This window comes from Notechis scutatus, chromosome 4 (genome assembly GCF_049901735.1).
Source record: "Notechis scutatus isolate UNSWTSFEM ecotype Mainland chromosome 4, rNotScu1.2, whole genome shotgun sequence".
Taxonomy (NCBI): domain Eukaryota; kingdom Metazoa; phylum Chordata; class Lepidosauria; order Squamata; family Elapidae; genus Notechis; species Notechis scutatus.
In genome coordinates this window covers 27734686-27757051 of record NC_142012.1, presented here as the reverse complement: position 1 = coordinate 27757051, position 22366 = coordinate 27734686, and the positions used below count along the sequence as shown (strand labels likewise).

General features: G+C 38.5%; 1 protein-coding gene and 1 long non-coding RNA gene across 5 annotated transcripts in view; one reads left to right on the top strand and one right to left on the bottom strand.

Moving 5' to 3' along the window:
- Window positions 1-1083, bottom strand: part of SH3D19 (SH3 domain containing 19) — a 53465-nt gene extending 52382 nt beyond the window's left edge. For 2 of the 4 annotated variants that reach the window (XM_026668761.2, XM_087963033.1), the window contains exon 1: window positions 414-1083. In XM_026668761.2, coding sequence (XP_026524546.2) covers window positions 414-504 — 91 coding nt within the window. In that variant the 5' untranslated portion in view covers window positions 505-1083. The remainder of the gene's footprint in view (window positions 1-413) is intronic. The other 2 variants (XM_026668763.2, XM_087963035.1) reach the window with 2 other exon arrangements.
- LOC148130681 (uncharacterized) lies at window positions 681-14171 on the top strand. The gene is made up of 4 exons (XR_015749207.1): window positions 681-800; window positions 3150-3227; window positions 10499-10570; window positions 12908-14171. It is a non-coding gene; the product is annotated as an uncharacterized LOC148130681 (long non-coding RNA).
- The last annotated feature ends 8195 nt before the right edge of the window (window positions 14172-22366 follow it).

The window sequence follows — 22366 nt, the reverse complement described above, 5'->3', positions numbered from 1 at the left end:
AATTCTGGGAGTTGAAGTCCTCCAGGCTTAAAGTGGCCACGGTTGGAGACCCCTGGCACAAACAGAATAACTGAAACTGACAACAAGGAAAAACAACAGCGATATCCAGTGACCTTACGCTGTGCGTGCGCTATTGTGCTGAGGAGAAAATGAAACGGAGAGATTCATTAAGCAGATCTCTTCGACGCACTGCAGGGCTTTCTGACAAACACACCAACACCGGAGCGCACTCTCCGCCCGGGTTGCAGTCTTGATCCCGAATCCAGCGGCACTCAGTTTCCCCTGGTTCCCCCCGCTCTGCCTTCGGCTAAGCCGGCAGCGCGGCCAGAGTTTTCCGGCGAAGTTCCCTAGTCTCGTCCGCCCATCGCCGCCACCGGCATGGCCCTCTCACCTCCTCCTCCTCCTCCGCTTACCTGTCGCCGGGTTCACAAGCACTCTGCGGTGCCTTCTGGCCCCCTCTTTCCGCTCCTCCTCGTCTTCTTCTAGTCGCCAGGCTTCAGCCATCGGCACCCGGGGGAGACAAAGGCGGCCTTCTTCAGGCAGCGGCGTCCACCATTGCGCCCAGGAAGAGACTCTCGGTTTCTCTTTGTCCGCACCTGCACCTGACGCTTCCCGCCGGAGAAGGGCGGGGAGGCCCAGTTTCGACGCGGCCCCCTTTTTCTTTCTCCTCCCTCCGTCCCGTCTCGCCCAGCTGCAGTCCAGCCCTTAAGGGGGTTCCGGCCCGAACCAGCTTCGGGAACCGTCCCGGTGGGCAGAAGTGAGCGAAGGTGGCGCTTCCCTTGCCCGTTCACAACATTCCGGTATCCACAGGAAGCGAGGCTTTCGCTTGATAGTAAAACAAAAGGAGAACCGGTGGGGACGGGGGTGGGGGTGAGGGGAGATAAGATGGAGTAGCAAGGAGCAATCCCGGCTCAGGAATGCGAGGGGATGAAACGACCTCCGACTGCGGTGGGAAGCCAAAGGGCGGGGGCCAACGGACGCATGTCTCAAGAAGGGGGTGGGTGGGTGAAGCGAGCGAGAGGTGCTTTCTGTGAGCCCGGGCCGTGACCCATTCCTTGGGACTCCTCCAGCGCTTGCTTTTTCGTTTGCTGGACCTCTGCCCGGGAGCGTTTTCTCACACTTTAGAGATTTTGCAACGGCACAGATTTCGTTGAGAAGCCAGGGTGCCCCTCTGCGTTTTGCAATTGCACAATGGAACGGAGATAAGGCAGACGGAAGCTTTGCCATTATTATAATAATTTAAAAAAAAACACCTTGTGGTTCAGGCCTGTTGTGTTCTATATTTTTGTATTTACCCATCTGAATTAGCCCTGGTGATGTTATCTAGTTTGGGTATTGAAACATCTGCAAGAAAACAAGCAAGCTCAGAGAACACTCAACCAATGGAACAGCTTGCCCTCCCTGGGAGCGCCATCCCTTGAGACTTTTAAGAAGAGATTGGACTGCCATTTGTCAGAAATGGTGTAGGGTCTCCTGCTTGGAGGGGGGGAGTGTTGGACTAGATGACCTACAAGGTCGCTTCCAATTCTAATTATCTGTTAACACCAAGGACTCCTCTACCCATCTTCGCTAGTTCCATACCCCATGGAGGTGGTGGGTACTGGCAAAGGATAGTGAAAGAACCCAACTTATAAGAAAGACTTGAATGCAAGGGTCAAGTTATCCTCTGTGTTTAAAAATACTGATTATTAAAAACATGGGGGACCTGTCTCCATATTATGTTTATATTACAAAAAAAATTCCATAGCAAAATAACAGAGCAACTAGCTCGATACCCATGCTTAGCTATGAAACTATGTGGTCGAGGTTAGTTTTTGGGGAGGAAAATAAGGGGAAAAATTCTGCCTCTGCCTACCAGCATTCATTGGTATTCATCTGGCTAGCATCCTGTCAGTGTGTGAGAGAGTTGAGGGCTGTTTGGAAGCTGAAACAGTATTTGCTGTGTGAGCAAGAAGGAGACAGCAAGGAGCCTGGGCGTGGCTTAGGTCAACTGTTCCTGTACTAAAGTTACTTGGCACTCTGAAACTGAAACTCCTCTGCTTGTGTTTTGCATTTGGAACAGATTTTTCAGGTGGGGAGGGGGAGTGGAACTCCTTAGCATCAGAGCATGTTAACTAAGAGGAACATACATGCCAAATTTCAAATTTGTAGGCTTTACGGTTCTGGAGATTTTGTGATAATGTGTGAGTGGTATTTCTCTTTTATATAGAGAGATTTATCATGAATCAAAAAGTAATATGCAATTCTACAATTAGTAAAATGATAGGTTGGTTTTTATAAAGATACTGCAAATTGAAGAAATTATGGAGAAGTGAAGTAAGGGAAAAGGCACACATCATACAAGGGCATCTATCAGCAATAATGGGATCTTTAGTTTTAATAAGTAGAAATAACCAGGGAAGAGGAGACTAATGTAGTAAATTACTACTGTGCCATACAAAATAAATAAAAAGTAAGTATAGTGTTCTTACTCAAACCACAATTTTCTTAATAAAAGGAAATGCCAGAAAGATTTCAAACTATGTTGTGCACAATTAAAATAAATAAATAAAAATTATGTCAACCAAAGTTACTATCAATGGTTTATAGCCAGTCTATAACAAAGATTTATAACCAGTCATATGAAAGGTGGTCTAATTATAATTATGATTTTGTGCTTTGTAATTAATGCTGTTCTTTAGTGTACATTAATTTTGTATTTAGAAATGAATACAATTATGGACTTTTTCCAAGGACTGAGAACCTTAAAGGGCATATCAATTACCCTGACCTGATCTTTCAGTTAGTAGAAAGTTATTGGTGTCTTACTGGCGCTTTCAACTTAGTATGTTCTGCTTGAACACAGATGGAAATATCCAGTATGCCCTTCCCCCACCCAATGTTTTTTTGGAAACAAACGTTTTTTATAGATTCCCTAAACCTTTGTGTGCATAGATGAGCTGATAGGTTGTGCTAAGCTTAGCCACTGGTGAGCAAACCACAACTGGCTAGTTTCACAGTACTAAGCACAAACCAAATAGACTACACAATGTAAAAAATATATTCAAAAATAGTAAGTCCACTCTTTCCAAAGAGATGGAAAGGTAAAATCTGTCTATTGTGGCTTCAACTTTGACCTGACCACTATATATATTTTTTATTTCAAACAGGAAAAAAGGAGCTACAAACAATGATGCCAGGCATATTAATCAAGATGGCTACTGCTTTACAAACTGGGGAAACTCTTGGTATGCATGATCACCTGTTACCACTGAAACATTGGCTGATTCACTAATATATAGTTTCTATCAGGCAATTCTTGTACAACTTGCAAATTGTGCTATAAGTTACCAAAAGAGTATTTTTTACATTTTTCAGCTACAATAAGAGTTGTACACTGATACTTGCCTCTGCTCAGATAGGTGGCATGAGAACCTTGATACATTCATTATACCTTCTATTCTTGAGATCACAGATTCCTATACTTGAAAAATGTTTTGGAAGAATATTAGAATTCCTGCTTCTAGGAGATTTTTATGTTAAACATTTGAAAATCTACCAGGACGCCAAGTACAAAAATGTTGGTGCTTACTTCCTGAACACAACTATCACACAAAAGCAAACACTTTGCTAGTTTTAGGAAAGCATCACAAGAAAGTGAGATTAGTTACCTCACACATTGTATTAATATCTGAATAACTATGGTGAATAAAATGCAATTGATGTGTTGTATGAGTTCAACCAAATCAATTTCACTGCACTATGGCTAAGCAAATCATGCCTTAGAACCCAGCCCAGGGTAGTTTATACTTTGTTTAACAAACCATAGTTTAAAAATATTGGCTTAATGCAGTGTGTAGACACTGGCATGAGAATGCAATATGTGATTTCTACCTTTGCAATGTTGGTAGCAAATGTTGATTGACTGAATTTATAACCTGTCTTTTATCAGGAGCTCAACATGGCACTTCTCCCTCCAGTTGCCTATAACAGCAATTTTATGACATAGATTGGGCTGAGAGAGAACATAACTGATCCAAAGTCACCATGGCTGAATGTGAACTCTGCAGTCCTAGTCCAATATGTTATCCAATGGTACTATACTGGCTGTCTTAAACTATATAAAGAGGCAACAGATTTACTCATCTGCACTAAATCACATTTAAAGCTAATTAGAAAAAAACACAGGAAATGCATCACATTAGTGCCATTATTATACACTGTTTATGTAAGAGTTGTCAAGTCCAAGAAACTACGATGGGTAAACCAAATATGTGGACAAGGTTTGCCTACATTTCCAAAATAATACTAAGAAACCTAAACTTAAGCCTAATAGATACAAATATTCAAAGAATCTGAAATTACAAAAATATTACATTTTTAGAAACCAGATTCAAAGGAAAAAACATGACTTAATGCAGTTTTGTGCAGAGAGCTGCATATGACAAACCCAAACACATCTATATAATACACAAGAATACTTTAGGGCATAATCCTATATATAGACTTGCTTTAGGGAAAACAGGATTTACCAGAAGGCCTCCATACCAGCTGAACACCTGATATCTTCCTACGATGACTAAACAAGTTCACGTACTAATGCAATGGTATGCAGAAGAATAACTAAAAAGGATAAAGGTATTGGTGGAATATGTCAACGCAAAGAATACACAATGACCTGTTTTAAATAATACACTAATCATGTCATGCTTAGAGTAAAAGAATTCTCTTCCAGTGATTGTAACAGGAAGAGGATTTTAAAATAGTTTATCTGATTTCTATCCAGTCATTGTTTCTAGTACACCAAAGCAACTTGAAGGCTATCAATCTTCTGATAACCTTGCAAGACTGAAAATAAGAAACATATAGGATAACTGCTCCATCCCAATATGTCTTAGGTCCTAGAGTAGCAACAAGTGTTTCACCCAGAACTACATGCATAAGGTTAAAAAAAGGGTCCCTGCAGATTTACTCTTATAGTCATTGCCGATTGTATGGTGTGGTGCTCATCTCCATTTCAAGGCCATTGAGCCAGCATTGTCCAAAGATATTTCCATGGTCATGTAGCCAGCATGTCACGAGTGCTGTTACCTTCCTACCAAAGTGGTACCCATTTACTCACATTTGCATGTTTCCAAACTACTATGTCCCAAAGGTGCTTTTTTTCAGGAGGCACGTGGACTTGTTTTTTCTTTTGAAGATGTTTCACTTCTCACCCAAGAAGCTGAAGAAGCTTATTGGATGAGAAGCGAAACATCTTCAAAGAAAAAACAAGAAAGCCTACGTGCCTCCTGAAAAAAAGCACCTTTGGGTCAACCATGACCTGGATAACTGAGAATTTCTACAGACTTTCAAACTACTAGGTTGGCAGGAATTGGGGTGAGGACAGGAGGTAACCCTGTTGTGTGGTGCTCAGGCCTCAAGCCTGATCTATTGGCTTTTCAGCCAACAAGCCCAGCGTCTTGACTGCTGAGCCACCACGCTACGCTACTCCAAGCATAAGGGAAATGAAATTATTTTATCCTGCCCATCTGTATTCTTACTTTGTGTTGTATGCATTTGTAATGTCACGGAAAACAAAAGCCATTCAGACATCAAACCACCTTTCCCCTTAAAAGACTGTATAGGGTAGTGGAAGCTCTGGAAACCAGGAAATCAAGTGAAACAAATGTTCCTATAAATAGAAAGCGACATACACCCAAGTTGTACAGGTCCAGTGTTTCACAGAAATGATTAATATTGCAACTCACTTCTTCAACGCAGCCAGGGTCATGGAATTATAGAAGTCTCAATTTTATGTGGCATGCAGTCTTTTTGTAGAAATCATGTATGTTAATAATTTTGTTCCAAGGAGAGCTCACTTCAGTTAAATTGATATGGGGTCAGCTGTAAAACACAGTTCACACAAACAGCTCCAGGAAGATGTATAAGGTTGGGTTCATAACAAAGGATTTCATAAAACAGCAAATATTGGTAATTTGATTCACACATTATACTAAATCTGGGGAGGCATCCTGAAGCCTCAAAGCTGCCCTGTTGCCTATAGACCCTGTGAAGAGCCTACACTTATCCCTAGCTTCTCATTGAATCTTCATGTACTCATGCAGACACCCCAACAAAACAGATCATACTTGCTTTGCTGAAAGAAACTCAGGCCATGTATTAGTTTAGATTAGAACCTGATAGGAAATCATTCTCAAAGGAGAGTAGGGTGTCAGATATGAAGTGGTAGAAAGGGAAGAATTTCCCAGGAGAAATGTGAGAGGGAAAGCTTGGAAAGCTTTGGTTTGCCTAAATTGGCTAATATGAATTTAGTTGAGTGGTTTTCAAAGATAGACTCTTAGTTTCATTCCATAGAAAAAAAAGGTGGATCAGTCAGTGTTTACACAGCTGAACACATTAATTTGTCAGTAGTTCAAAGTTGACAAAACATTCTAGGGTGTAATTTTAAGAAAGAAGAAAAGGAATGATTGCTTTATTCATTACAGAGGACCTTCAGTGGGGATAATGGAAGGAAGACCGGAAGTTTTAATATAGTAATGACCAGGGGTGGGATTCAATTCTTTTAACAACCTGTTCTATGGGCGTGGCTTAGTTGGTAGGTGTGACTTGGTGGTCATGTGACTGGATGGACGTGGCTTGGTGGTCATGTTATTGGCTGGGCGTGGCCAACTCAATATCACTCACATTGAGGCACGCATCTCCTTGCCTGGCCTCTCATGACTGTGGGGATGCTGCAACAGCCGTAAGTATGAAAAATGGTCATAAGTCACTTTTTTCAGTGCCATTGTAACTTTGAATGGTCACTCCACACAAGCAAAGTACCAGCAAAGGAGGGAAAGAAAACTCCAGAGAGGTTTCTGAGATAGGAAATCTAGTCCTGCCAAGAATGTAATAAGGTTAATGGAGAGGCAGTTTCTGTAAGCAACACCAGAATGTTTCCTTCCTGCCTTCCTTACAGGATTAGGCCAGTAATTTCTTCTAACAACCGGTTCTCCGAACTGCTTAGAATGTTAACAACCGGTTCTAGTGAATAGGTGCGAACTGGTAGAATCCCACCCCTGCTAGTGACCTATCATGGTTATCACATCCACTTTTAGATTCTAAAGTTTTTTTTAATGTTTTTAATTATTTAAAGTGATTTTTGTTGACAAATCAGGAGGATTAGGACTGAGAACAACCTTTTTAGAAAACTAAGCACCATACACATACACTACAATACTTTTACATCATATAAATACCATGCATATCACATATAATTTTCTTTCTTTGTATCATCATACTGGTCTTGACCATGTAAACAGAAGCTTATCTTTTCTGCATCTGCTTTCCACAGATGGAAACCAGTGAGTTTTATTCTGGTTGCTTGAATGGAAAACTAGCCTATAAACTAAAGATTAGCAATCCAGAGTGGAGAAATAAAGAAAAACTAGAAAACTTCAACCCTGAAGATTGCAAGTAAATCCTTTTCTAGACTCGATGGGCAAAAATGCATCGATACTTAGGTCAAGCTTTCTGCTAATTACTTTTAAAACATTAAAAGTGTTGCAAAAATCATTTCTTAAGATTGCTGAACAGCAATTTTTTAAACATATCTTTTTTAAAAACAATCTATTTAAACATATCTATTTTTTAAACACCAATTGATTTTATTACTTAGGCCTGGTGAGATCTGGTTCATAAATTATTAACATCATGGAATGGAGGAGCTAAACACCATCTGCTAAAGTATCACATGATGTCCTAGCTAGACTAAGTGTAATTTGACAAGAGGGGAGGGGGAGAGAAGGTTTTTCACAGACAGAGGAAGTCTTGACTGTGTAGGCTTATGTATTAGAATTAGGCAGTCTCAGCTGCTGAGGAGATATAAAATCTAGGATGATTCAAGACTGCCAGTAAGTTCATATGCCCATTTCACAAATATGACTCTGGGTGACCTATAATAAAAAAAAACATTAAAAAAAAGTCAAACATTAAAAATTATTCTACGATTAAAATATCAAGAGAGCATCTTCATTGTTATGTTCCATGTAGTCATCTTAACAGTTCTACCGTGTTTCTCATATAATAAGGCTGGGTCTTATTTTTTTTTGAGCCCCGAAAAAATGGCTAGACTGTCTTTTCGGGGTGACTTAATTCCTCCCCTTGCATCTTCGGGTGGGTGGCGATGGCTTGGATGTTGACCTCGGCGTTGGTGGGGCACTTGTATCGGGTCAATGCAGGCAGCACCATATCCGGGTGTGCAACAAAGGTACTTCTAATGGCAAGCCCCCACCATTCCCCCATTTCGCATGTTTTAATATAGGCCTTAATTTGAGGGGAGGGGCTTAATTTCATTTCATGCCTATAAAACATGCTGGGACTTCCTATTGGGGGAGGCCGTATTGTTGGAGAAACAGGGTACATATCCCTGAGATCCCCAGCCTGTTGACATTGCCATGTTCTGAGCCGGGGTGGGCTTCAAAAATTTCGGCAACCGGCTCTCTGCCTGGTTGCTGGGTGGGCATGGCCTAATCGGTCTCCTGCACCATGGCAGAGGGGGATGTTTTTGCCCTCCCTGGGCTCTGGAGGCTTTTCTTGAGTCTCCAGGAAGGCGAAAATGGCCTCCCAGGCTCTGGAGGCCCTCCGGAGGCTGGAAACGGGCCCAATTCTGGCCTTCCGGGAGGCCTATTTTTCCGTCTCCCTGAGCCTTTGCGCAGGCTCTGCACTTAACCTGGTATCCAAAATGGGCCGTGTGGAGATTTCCGGGGAGGGGCCAGCCAGGGGGTGGGATTGGGTGGTTTGCCAAACCTGCTGTAACATTAGCTACAAGTTCACCTGGGTTCAGGAAAACCCGTAGCACCTCACCCCTGGTTTTGTGGAACTTCTAGAAGAATAGCAAGGATGAGGCCACAGAATATTCCACAGGGTGGGTTCAATGGCATGAGGGAAAAATGAGAGCAACATACTCTTCTACCAAACCTGATGGGACCAGCAGTTGTAATCGGGAAGAGACAATCTTGATAGGAGGATGCAGTGAATATTCAAGAAAAAAAGAGGATCCAAGATGTTTCAAGTTTTAGTAGTCATGAAAAGGAGGCAGCCAAATTTTAATCAGAGACCTCAATTATCTCTTTGTGGAATTTAGTAATCATGAATTTTAGAATAGGCATTCCCCTACTTATTACTACTGCTGTTTGGGGATAGATAATCTTTGAATGGTGCAACAATTATGTGATAAAAAAAATTGTCCAGGAAATTGAAGCTCAGAAAGGATTCAAAATGGAAGGGATCCTAAGTTTATATGTTACTGATAGAAGAGAATATATGTAGCTCAAGGTTGAATTGTGGAATCCTTGTTCTCTGAGCTTAGTTGTCTAATCAGTTAATGACACATCTGCAAGAAAACAACTAAACTCCACTATTTATATGTAATACCTGAACTGCATTTTCTTAGTTACTTGACTGGAAAGATCAGTCTTTCAAAGAAACTTGAGGAGGAAAGTTCCTTATGGTAAAAAGGATTTTATAAGCTGTATTTTATTTCATGACAATATAATTTTTAAAGGTTTGAATTTTCCTAAATCTGCAATGAACATTTCTGTGCAATTGCAAAGTTATACTAAGATTAATATAGAAAACCTGCAGTTAATCCGAACAAGTAATTTAGCAAATCAATGAGCTGGAGTTTTATATATCATGAATGTTGCAGGTTCTTAAGTTTGTTTTTTAATCTGTTTCAGAAAATATGTAGCAAGGTTTTGGTTACACTTTTGGTATGTTGGAATTGTATTATGTTTGGCCTTTCTATGCTGATACCATTTTAATTTATTATTCAAAATTATAAGTAGGCTGTTAGAAAAAGAAAAGGGGGTTCAAAAGGGTTGCTGAATTATATTCCTCAACATTGTTTGTCTAAATATGAAGAACTTTGGAAATATCATCAATGGATAGCATTAAGGTTTTATTCCTGTGGATTTTAATAAACCTGACCTACAACCTTGAATGAAAATTGAGCACAATTTAAACAGATAAATTGATATTTAGCACCAGAATGATAAGCATCTGTGCTAGGCATTGTCTTAAACTATAAATATCACATCACTTTTTCAAATTCTGTGTTAAAACTCATAGAAGCAATCTTCTTCTTTTTATAAAATATCCGTCATTGGACTTTGGTGATCATGTTGGCGATCCTGTTTTTGTCAACAGCCGCATGAAAAAGTGCTGCTGAGTTTTGTCCAAACCAGTCCCTTAGATGTTGAAACCACGATCTTCTTCTTCTCCCTGGACCTCGTTTGCCTTCAATCTTTCCCTGGAGGATTAAGGGAAGTTTATAGAAGCAGTATAAAATATCAATTAAATAATGAGAAGAAAATTCATTATTTAAAATGGGTAGTAAAATGGGGAGAGCAAAGAAAAAGAAAATGGCTTTATACCAGGGCTGGGATTCTACTGGTTCGAGTGAACCAGTAGTTCTGGTGATCATTTGGACCCGCCCCCCACCCCTGTCCTAGTCCTTTATTGCCATGTTTTGCAGCTCAGCTGATTCACAGCGGCACAGCCGATTGCCGCGTCTCAGCTATTTTACTCACTGGGGCTGCAGTAGAAGGTAAGTATTAGAGCTGAAAATGGGCAGTTTTCAAATGCTGCGCATGCTCACCGAACCGGTTGTTACACCGGTTGAATCCCACCCCTGCTTTGTACCACTGTTTCTGCTCTAGCAGAATGAATGCAGCAAGATTCAGAGAAAGCTTCTCTTCTATCTCCAGACATCCCTCTTCATATATACTAGTAGAATAGTTTTTCTTAAGACATATACATTTAAATTTTAGATTTTGTTGTAGGTAAGGAATAAATGTACAGCCTGTTTCAATTTTTTTTCGTAGCTGTTAAAGTAAAGAAACTGTACTAGTCCCAGCCTACCCAATACTTTATAATAGCAAAATTCTGACTTTAATTTTTCAAAATTATTTACAAATGAGTCAAAAAACAATGTTGTTATGCAGCAGAGTAAAAATATAAACCCCAATCTCCTCCTCCTCCTCCTCCCTCCTCCTCCTCCTCCTCCTCCTCCTCCTCCTCCTCCTCCTCCTGTATTCTTGCTCCTCCTGTATTCTGGCATAGATTTATCCAAGCCCTATACAGAAAGAAGAATGTTTTAGCAAAAAACCTGTAGTTCTAATTAACACCAGAGAGTGGCAGAATGATAACAGTAAAAGCAATGTATCAATTCTTACAAGCATTGGTCTCTTTCTATAATACTGTATATTCTGAATTCCACGATGCTTTGAATACTGAAAAATAAATAGAAGATATACTCACTAATGAACGTTAGTAAGATTAGTAAAATTGAGCTATTTAGTAATATTAACTTATTCCAGATATTTTCAAATAGAATAACTACCCATAACATGTTCATTCAAATTATCTTGTATTTTACTTCTTTCGGCTCCAGACTCAGTAGACTCTAAATCTTCTCAGACTTAGTGGCCTGTCTCTGTGTACAGGTGAAATCCAGGTTTAGAGAATCAGGGCAGTAGTAGAAGATGGTTAATGATGAAGAGAATATTCTATAAAACTTATCATCAGAGTTGCCAGTGAGGTTTTTGGTCTAGGACCAACTCGCCATGGCCAACTTGCCATGGGACTCACTGCGGGACTACTCACCATGGGACAATTTTTACACAGGATAACTCAACATGAGATAACTATATTGTTATTCACCACTGTTTCCTTGACATTATTTTCATTTTTGTTATTCACGTTTCATTTGGTCCCTCCTTTAGCATCCTTACTTTAATGATTCTCTTCCACCATTACTTCACCATTAGTGTAACTCTTGTATCTCTTGATTCACTTAGTTTCTTTTACCTGCACTTAAGGCACACAAAAGTGCCTTTTGGGTAGTGGCAGGTGCACCCTTGACATCAACTAAACCACTTTTTCGGCAGGATTCACTACAGGATTGTTCATTCCATGAGGTTTTCTACCAAGATTTAATGTTCAAAGAAACCCAGACAATAAAAAACACAAAAAAGGTTTTCAACACAAAAAAACAAAACCAAAAAAAAACCAGACAACAAAAAATACAATAAATGTTTTAAATCATTTTACCTATTTAATGCATACCATATAATATAATGTATAGAAATGGTTCCATTAAATTTTAAAATAAAATAAAATCTAGAAAATTGATACAAAACACCCAAATCTAGTTTTAAAAATCCAGCACTGGCAACCCTGATGCATTTAGCATTTAGCATCAGACCTCCTGGATCTATGCATGTATTTTCTGTGAGAAAATATAACTGAACATTTTATTCTATCTTGTTCCTAGCACTGATTTAGTCATGCTGCATTGACTTTTAGAAAACGTGATTCATAATTTACTCTGGCAACAAACTTGGGTTATAACAATTTTTTTAACTGAAAGAAGCTGCACATCTCAAGTTATATGGCAAAATTCAAAAGTTTACTGATATTCAATCATTAGGGTGATACTTTCTCAGTATTTGGTAATAATTTCCCCTGAATATCATATGATTTTATTTGTTCAACAATTTAACAATCTAAACATTAGATGCAGTTGGTTCCTTGATTCCCAATGGTGACCACTTGTAATGTAATTAACATGAAGCAAATCTTCCTTTAAAAAAGGGAACTTCCTATTGATCTATGGAAGCCTATTTAGTTGGGAAGACTGAGTTACATTTTGGTTTGTTTGCATAAAATATTGCAAGCCCTTGCTTGTTTCTCTGTGACAGGTGGAAACCATTTAACATGCTAAGAGTTATGTTGTTTATTGAAGTTATTAAACTGGAACAAACAAGTACACATTAATGTTTAGATGCTACTGTGAGCTATGTGCTTTTTAATATTATATGGTGCCATGATCTAACTTCAGTTTCTGGTATCAAATTCTGTCAATTTATACTTTTTCATATAGAGTCTCCCACAGATGATTGATGGCAATTATGACATATTCTGCATAATGGAAAAGAAGAATAGGAACCTCTAACATTGTGTATGATATTGTTAGATCTTAAATTAATCTTGCTGTTGTGTTGATAACATGGTGAGTGCTCTGGTTTCCCAATTTAAATGTCCAAAATCGCCACAAGCTCTTGCATTAGCATGATGGAAGTGAAACTACACTCAGAAATAAAGCAAGGAAATCATCAAGCAATTTTATGACTGAAGGTGTCATTGCTCAAAAATTCAAAAGGACCCATCATTGATCTATGTAGGCTAATTAAATGAAATCTTCCAGGTGTAAAAGTCTTCAAAAGAACGTGGAAGTTTTAAAATTGGATCTGTTCTTAATGCTGAACTAACAAGACCAAGGCTGTGATTATTTGGCACCCTGGGGTTAAGGACATAGCCAGTGTTGATCTTGGATGAAGCATCATTTGAGACTGGTGTGCAATTTGGAGGTCCTTTTGAACCTTACTTGAGTTACTACTCAAACAGCAGAAGGCAGGTGTGGCCAGGAGGACCATTTACATAATTTTATATTGTGTATTAGTTGTGCCTTTCTGTCAATCCAAAGGCTCTTCAACTTTCCCTAAACTCTGTTGAAGATGTTACTTAGCCTGGTAATGAAACATTCAAAAACCAACCCAGAAGCTCGGAGAATCAACCTTCACCCTTTCTCTGCATACAGTTATGTAGAGAAGTGTATGTTCACCTTATACACTTCACGTTGAAGACCATCCAGAAGCTACAGCTACTTTAGATGAAGTGGTATGAGCAGTAATGGACACTTTTCGATATTTCCATGAGTCACCTCTGCTTAAGTGAGTTCCATCACTTTCCAGCTTCCAAATGCAATTGAAGGTGCTGATTATTACCTATAAAACTTTGCATGGCATAGGACTTGGACATCTGAGAGGCGCCTGTCTCCATTTGCCTGCATGGCAGGTTTCAACAAAGGCCTGAGGAAATGTATCTTCATCATGCCATCTGCAACAGCACCCAGTCCCCTATGGTTCCAGGAACCTCTTAAAATGTGGCTTTGGTTCCTGTATGTATTGGGCGGGGTGGAGGTTCTTACTTTTATGATTATTTTAGTCTGAGCTGTTTGTGTGATTTTGTATGCTTCCCAGAGTTTACTGGAACTAGGCATCTATAACAAATTTAAATTAATATTGTTTTAGACTGTATGAATCAGTGTTGAAATTTTGAGAATAAAATAAACTGGCTAGTGTTAACGTGTACCATTTATTTCACAGGTGTCAAACTCTCAGTGTCACCTTGCTGTCACATGATTTTTTCCTTTTGCGAAGCTTGGGTGGGTGTGGCCTGCGCATGATGCATCCTGCCCACCGACCGCCAGTTTGACACCCCTGATTTATTTGAATACAATGAAGGTATAATTTCTTATCGTAGAGTTCTGCTTGCCTCTCTGGGAGCTTGACAGCTTCTCCACTACTACTAAAAATCTGCATGGATATACCCCTGAAGTCATCAAGAGTCATGCTTGATTTGACAGCACCTTATCTTTTCAAAAGCATTGAAAGTCTAGGAAAAGCTCCCTATTTGTGTCATGATAGCATGGCAAATTAATTAGCAGCGCTTGCTGCGGAACTGGTCCATATATTTATAGCTGTTATATAGTATAACCTTGTGGCTAATAAGAAACCATGTTTTTCTTGTAGATTGAACAGTTTTTATATGTGTAAAGGAATAAAGATTTCTTGGACACACAGGCTGGGCTGTCACATATTAAACCATAATGTGATGTGGTTGCTAGCAGCCAAACTATGTCAATTTTCAACAATATTTTTTACAAATAATGGCTTGGTGAGATGTTTGATCCCATTCATTGCATCAGAGCTAGTCCTTGTTTAATGATCATTTGTTCAGCAACCATTTGAAGTTAGAACAGTGCTGAATGAATTGTGGCCACACCTCAAAGTTGTGGTCATTGTAGTCATGTGATCAAAATTCAGGCACTTGGGCAACTGGCTTTTTTTACAACCACAGCATGTACCTCAATTCCCAAAGGGGAACTATTTTGCCTCATCTCTGTCCTTTTGGCCACCCTGCACTTCACTTCCTATTCTTGCCACCCCTCATCGACTTTCAACATTTTCTTCCTCCTGTTGCTGGTTTGGGACCCGGGCTGGATGGCTGCACAATCCCAAAATTCATGCAGTGAATGCAACAGGAAGCTTGCTGAGCCTGGTCAGGGAGGATGCAGTGGAATAGTTTGTGCAGGACAGAAGTAGGAGTTCCTCATGTAATTATGATGGAATCAAGAACTGCAACCAGAACTGCCATTTCTAAGCATCCTAAATCATGTGTTTTGCCTAATGACCTTGCTTAGAGACAAAAATTTCAATCCCAGTTAGTGCCATTAATCAAGAATTATCTGAATACAGGTGTTGTGGTTTGCCGGCAGCAGGTGCAGACAGCTGAGTTCTCGGAGAGTGAGGACTCAGATGAGGGGCCTGTGTGTGATGCAGGGATGGGGCCAGGACCATCAGGGAATTGAACGCTACGTTCGGAGATTGTGGAGGCTGGCAGCAGTGATGAAGAGGTTCCCGAGGAGCCTGTGCCCAGTGTGTGTGCGCGCAGGGCTGCTCCAAGGAAAGAGCAGGTGCAGCAGCATGGGCAACTCGGGAGTAAGGCTGTAAGGTAATGGCCCCTCCCTCAAGAGATAAAAACCAGCTGAGAATCCGGAGTTCTTTGCAGGAAGCAAAGAAGTTTTTGCACTAAAGCCTTGTGGACATTCAGAAGATCTTGTTGGTGTTTGGAGACTCTTTGTGTCTGAAATATTTCTTAGTATTTTTATCTAGTGTTCTTGGCAGCCTTGCACAACCTTGGCAAGACTTGTTCTTATCAAACATAATTAATTTGAAACAGCCTTTTAACTGTGAAGGAACAGAATTCGTAAAAAATCATTAAAAGGTTTTGCTGTTACCTGTGTTTTGTGTTTGTTTCTTTGGAACAAGGTTTGGGTCAGAACAAGTTATCTGTAGGAAATAACTAAAAAGGGACAGCAAAGTCAAGTTGTTGAATAACAGCTTCTTCAAAAATTTGATATGGGTGCGATAGAACTAGTCAGCTATTCTGCTGGAAAATAATTCACTGTTAAAAAAATATAAAAGTATATTTAAGATTTTAATTTAAGATTTTAATATTAGAATTATAGTGCTATGTTATGTAGCTCTAGCATTAGAACAGTGCATGTATAAAATGCCCAATAGAGAATATTGTCATTTGTGTGACTGTATAATTGACATAATATAGAAGAGTTACAGACAAAGCAATCGGTGTATTGATGTATTAACATCATAGATGAAATGAGACACTATATTGCTAAAAGTAATGCCAAATTCCAACTTCTTCAGTCTTCAAAAATGTATATAGGTATCTGTACCTGCATTTTGGAACTGATCTGTTGGAAATGATTTAACTCTATCCTCAGGTGAAACTAACTTTATCTTCTCTTTAGTTATTGCATATTTTTAGCTTGGACTGTATCCACAATCATAAGCAATAGCCATTTGTTCCATGTATCTAATTTTGTGCTACACATGAAATGTATCACGTAAAATCTATGATGCGTCAATGTTGAAGTTTAAAAAAAGGAAACAAAAGAATGTTGGGGAAGAAAAACAGTGTTTTATTTAACCATTAATGGTCATGGTTATTGTTTTGCATTAATAAGCATTAATTCTCAGTATTCTACAAAGCATTTCAGCTCATGTCCTTGCTAGCAAGACATGTTTCTGTTCATCTTATCTTTCTCTGTTGTCCATAGACAGAATTACAATACATTAGTTCGTTGGTTATGGATTGCTCTGATTTTTGTCTTTCATTCATATTAAATCATGTACACAATATTTATTCTAAAGATGTTATTTAGGGGAAAATCCACCTTTCAACTTTGTCTTAGATGGGATATCCCATCAAAAGTACTCTGTTGTTTTCATGTACGTTTTCCCATGATGATCGTATACAATAGCACCAATTTTCTGCTTTTATACTTGTGACATATTTATTGTATTTGTTAAACTGATAGACTTCTTTTCCTCCAGGAGTTCAAGACAGTTTATATGGGGACTCTGCAAAAACAATCCTTAGAGATAGATATGTTTATTTAAATATACATGGCTGTCCATCTCAGAAAACGTGACTCTGATTAGTTGACAGGGTAGCTACAAAGATTTAAAAAATACAATGTTAATACAATACAATATAAAATACATTTCACAACCAACTAAATACAATATAAAATACAATATAATACAATATAAAATACATGTCACAACCAACTAAATACAATATAAAATACAATATAATACAATATAAAATACATGTCACAACCAACTAAATACAATATAAAATACAATACAATACAATATAAAATACATTTCACAACCAACTAAATACAATATAAAATACAATACAATATAAAATACATTTCACAACCAACTAAATATAAAATACAATGCAATACGAAATACGTTTCACAACCAACTAAAACACAAAGTGGCTGCCAACCATTCCCTACATCAACAGTTGCTCCTAATTATCCTCCCAAGTCCATGCCTGGGAAGCAATGTCTTCAAGGCTTTTGGAAAGGTAAGCAGAACTGGGACAACCTAATCCTTGCTGGTATGGTGTCCAGAAGGCAGACCTAGGTACAGAAAAGATGAGAAAAAGATTGGCCTTAGAGACAGTAAATAACTCAAAGTCATCCAATGAGACACCATGGTTGAGAGTAGAGTTGGTCTTGGTTAACTACACATATAATATACAGTTGTGAGATATACATCTATTGAAAAACAGGACTGTGGCTGAAAATATTAAAAAAAAATCAGAAATGTACATTTTATTCCTTGCCATTCTCAGGATGGTAATTAGATTTAAGCGCGCGCGCACACACTCACACACAGATGACAAATATGTCACTTGCACTCCTGAAATTGTTATACACCAGTTGATCCTTTAGTACAATTTCTAATAACATATTTAAGAGAGATAGAAGGGGTGGTGGTTATTTTTTATTGCTGGTGTTTAATCCTGTTTCTAACCATCTAAATCACTTTATCCAACTGTTTTCCCTATCAGGTGGAAAAGGTTCAGAAAATGGTTGTTGCTAACAGGAAGATTTAAGCATTAAATCTCTAACAGCAAGAGATTTAAGCATTAAAGATAAAGCATTCTGAAAATAGTATTTCTCAAAATGAGAAATATATAGCAGCACCATGGTTCATCAAATACATGTAGTTTTTATTGAAAAATACAGTGGATAAATGTAACAGGATGAATTACCTGCCAGCGTGTATATACTTGAATTTTGCATTTTTAAAAAATTGCACTTCAACAAGATTGATTCACCTTTCTCAAAAATAGACTTAGTTTCCAAGCAGAAAAAAATAGGCTTTCTGTATGATGTTTAGGGTACAGAAGCCTAATTTACAGAAATTAGGAAGTACATGCTTGTATGTATGATTATCTCTCAGTGTGTAACCACAGTGGGGCAGTGGTTAAGATATTGTATTAGAATTCAGTTGAAGTCCACCCTCAACCATAGAAGTGAGTCACAACACCCTTAACCATGGAAGTGAGTCACAACATACCGGTACCTCACAAAGTTGCTGCACTGTAAAAACAGGAGATAAAGGATCATTTCCAAGGCTTTTAGCTCCTGAGTAGACTGATTTTCCTCAACTTTCCAACTCAAGCGAGTGCTGCCACCGATTGAAATACGGCAGAAATATTTAAGATTTAATTTTTTAAAGAGTTACTGTGAATGTACATTAATTGTTACCATCTTTCTTGGCTCTGGCAAGACGGGATTATTCATTTCTCTTTCTAATCTCCCACTAGAAGCAATTCGTTTTTGAGCTTTGGTGAACGAAAACAGGAAAAGTTAATGGGGCAACAATATTAGAAGTGCCACTGGTTGCCTGGCAGCGGAGGAAAGGTTTGTGTGGAATCTCAGAGAATTAAGCTGCTTTCTAGAGCGAAAGGCCAGGAAGGCGGAACTCCAGGGAGCGTCTGTACTAACCAAGGTAAACTTACAAGTCAAACGTGTTTTATTCAATAGCTCCATAAACTCTAAAAGGACTTTTTGTCCCAGCAAGAGCACAGAGTGCTTTGTAACATCAAGATGGCACACAATCGGCAGGCTTCTGCTCAGCCTCCCCTCTCCCCCCCATTTCAAGATTTAATGACACGAAGGACTGGGAGCAACATGAGAGCAGTGCTCCAATATGTAAGGGGCTGCCACAAAGAAGAGGGGGTCATCGTTTCCAAAGCACCTGAAGGCAGGACAAGAAGCAATGGATGGAAACTAATTAAGGAAAGAAGCAACTCTGGAATTAAGGAGAAGTTTCCTGACAGAACAATTAATCAGTTGAACCAGTTGCCTTCAGAAGTTGTGATTGTTCCAACAGTGGAAGTTTTTAAGAAGAGATTGCACAACCATTTGTCAGAAATGGTACATAGAACTTTCTACCTGAGCAGGAGATTGGAATAGAATAGAATAGAATAGAATAGAATAGAATAGAATAGAATAGAATAGAATAGAATAGAATAGAATAGAATAGAATAGAATTCTTTATTGGCCAAGTGTGAGTGGACACACAATGAATTTGTCTTTTGTGTGTAAGCTCTCCGGGTACATAAAGAAAATATAAAATACGGATTTCGGTTTGTCGGCTTCAGCGAGCGGCAGGATTTGCGGCTGCGCGATCCTGCCGCGCTAGTCGTTTTGGGGCTCCGACCCAGACGGGTACGGGAGCTAGGCCACCTGCAGGGGCAGCTGAAGGTAGGGGATCCGGAGAAGGGTTTGGGGGTGTTGCAGACCCCCCCGGCCGGTAGAACCCCTTTTCCCAGGACGGTGCAGCGGCGGAACCGCAATGGCCGCCACAAAGAAGCTGGCAGCCGGGTAAGAATGCGCAGGAGGAAGTGGAGAAAGTGCTTGAGAGGAGAAAGTCTTTCTTGGTTCCTAGGACTCTAAGACATATTTAACAAAATTCCTGAAAAGTATGACTTTCTGAATGATACCTTCGAGAAAGAGGAAAAAAAGCGGCAGTTTAATGGTGCTGAAAGGATAGCTTACCTCTTTTTTACGGAATAAAAAGTGAACATTAAGAAACCTATTTTTTTAGGTGAAAACTGGCTCTAAGCGGTGAGTGGGAAAAGAGAGGACTAAAAAAAAATATTTGTATGCTAAGACCTTGTTGGAGAAGATGCCTTAAGGATTGAAAGACTAAAATATATTGCAATAAGATTTTAAGAAACAGATTTGGACTTTCTTTTTTTTTAATTGATACTACCCCAGGAGGAGAGAGTGGGAACTCTGTCTTGGTTTGGACTGACTGAGAACTTTGGGATTGTCTTATTTTTCCTTTGGAATATTCTGGCTGTTGTAAGAGAAAAGAAAAGAAAAGATTTATAATGGCTTCTTCTATCGAGGAACTGAGAAAAGATTATGAGCAAGCAAAACAAAATGGTAAAGATGGTTTGAAAGAAGCCTTTCTTTTTTTTAGAAATGGCGCTTATTAATTATCAACAAACATTGCAACAGATGAAGACAGCAGAAGAAGAACAAAGAGAGGAAGCCATCTTTAATAAATCTCAGAACTTGACCAAGAGGGAAGGAAGAGGAAAAAGAAGAGAAATAAAGGACTTAAGATTTAAAAAAACATTTAAGAAAGGGAAAAACAAGGTGCAAAATCAATATAAGGATGGTAAACAAAAGGGAAGAGGAATACAACAGAGAAGAGAAGCCAGTAAGGCAGAGGCTAGAAGAAGGGGGCTAGAAAGGTTTGTTGGGGAAGAAAGAAAGGGAAAAGGTGGAGAAAAGCTACAAAGTTTTGAAATTAAATGAGAAAAAGAAATTTTTTTAGGGATAAAGGATAAGTACAATTTCTTCAAAGAGTTTTTGCAAGGTACATAAGATGATATTGTAGTATTGTATCAGAAATAGAAAATTTAAATGGCTTGAGAGTTGATAAGAGATTAAAATGTTGGAATGTTAATAATGATTGGTTTGAAAATATAATTTGAGGGAGATTTAGAATATTAAACTTTAATTAAAGAGTTTATTAAGATTATGGTATTGATGTTATTATAAAATTTTCATTATAGTATTTTGTTTTTAATATTTAAATCTATTGCTTAACTATGTATTTAATTGTTTTAGATGTATTATTCAGTTAGAATGTACCAAGCAAAATCGGATTGGGTAGTTTAAAGATTAATTTGATTAATTTAGTGGGGAGATAGAAAGGCATCATACTCTGATTAGTGATTTCAGGAGAAATTTCTTTCTTTTTAAAAGGAATGAGACAAAAGTATAATAGAGAATGGACAAAAGATATAAATATAATGACTCAATTAAGATGATTAATTAAGATAGAATCAAGAAGAGTGAAATATGTGGAGAAGTTAATATAGAAGACTTAGAATGGTAAATAAAATAAGTAATGATATGTAAGATGAGCCTGAATATTATTGAAGTCCATGAAAAGAGAGATACCTGGGTCCAAGTTACTTTCCAAAAAGATCTTTTTATGTTTTGTGTGTTGTGTGATTATGTTGTTTTTTTGGGGGAAATTAATAAAACCTTGTAGAAATATAGAATGAGAATAATGGTAACTAAGTCAGAAAGAAGGAGATGAAATAATAATAATAAAATTGAATAAGAGTGAAGAGAAATAAAGGGAAATTGGATAAGAGGTTTTGTATGTTTATATGGAAATGGTTTAAAACAGAATTATAGTTTATCTGACTTGTTAAATTTATAATGGAAAAAGGTTTAAACATGTAATGGATAATGATGACTTGTGTGTTTTGAAAATCAATAAAACTTGTTTAAAAAAAAAAAAAAAAGAAAATATAAAATACATTCATCAATCAAGAATCGTAAGATACCTCACTTAGTGATAGTCATAGGTTACTAATAAGAATCAAATCATACTAGGGAACAATAAAACAATATAAATTGTAAAGATACAAGCAACACGGTTATAGTCATAAGTGGGAAGAGATAGGTAATAGAAGGATGAGAAGAATAATAGTAATACAGTCTTACTAAACAGTTTGACGGTATTGTGGGAATTAGTAGTTTAGCAGTGATCTTATTCGGGGGGAAAAACTGTTCTTGTGTCTAGTTGTTCTGATGTACAGTGCTCTATAGCGTCGTTTTGAGGGTAGAAGTTGAAACAATTTATGTATCTCCAAAGTCTCTTCCAACTCGATTAGTCTATAAATTCCAAGTTCGGATCCCGCGCCCGCCGTCTGACTGCTGCCGGACGGCACCGCTTCCCTTCCTCCTCGGTCCAGGACGAGTAAATCCGCCACGTGATCGCCTTAAACTCCTCCTGGACAACTCCAGGAGCCGGGAATTCAAGACTTACTCCGGCTCCCCGCCCTTCCCCTC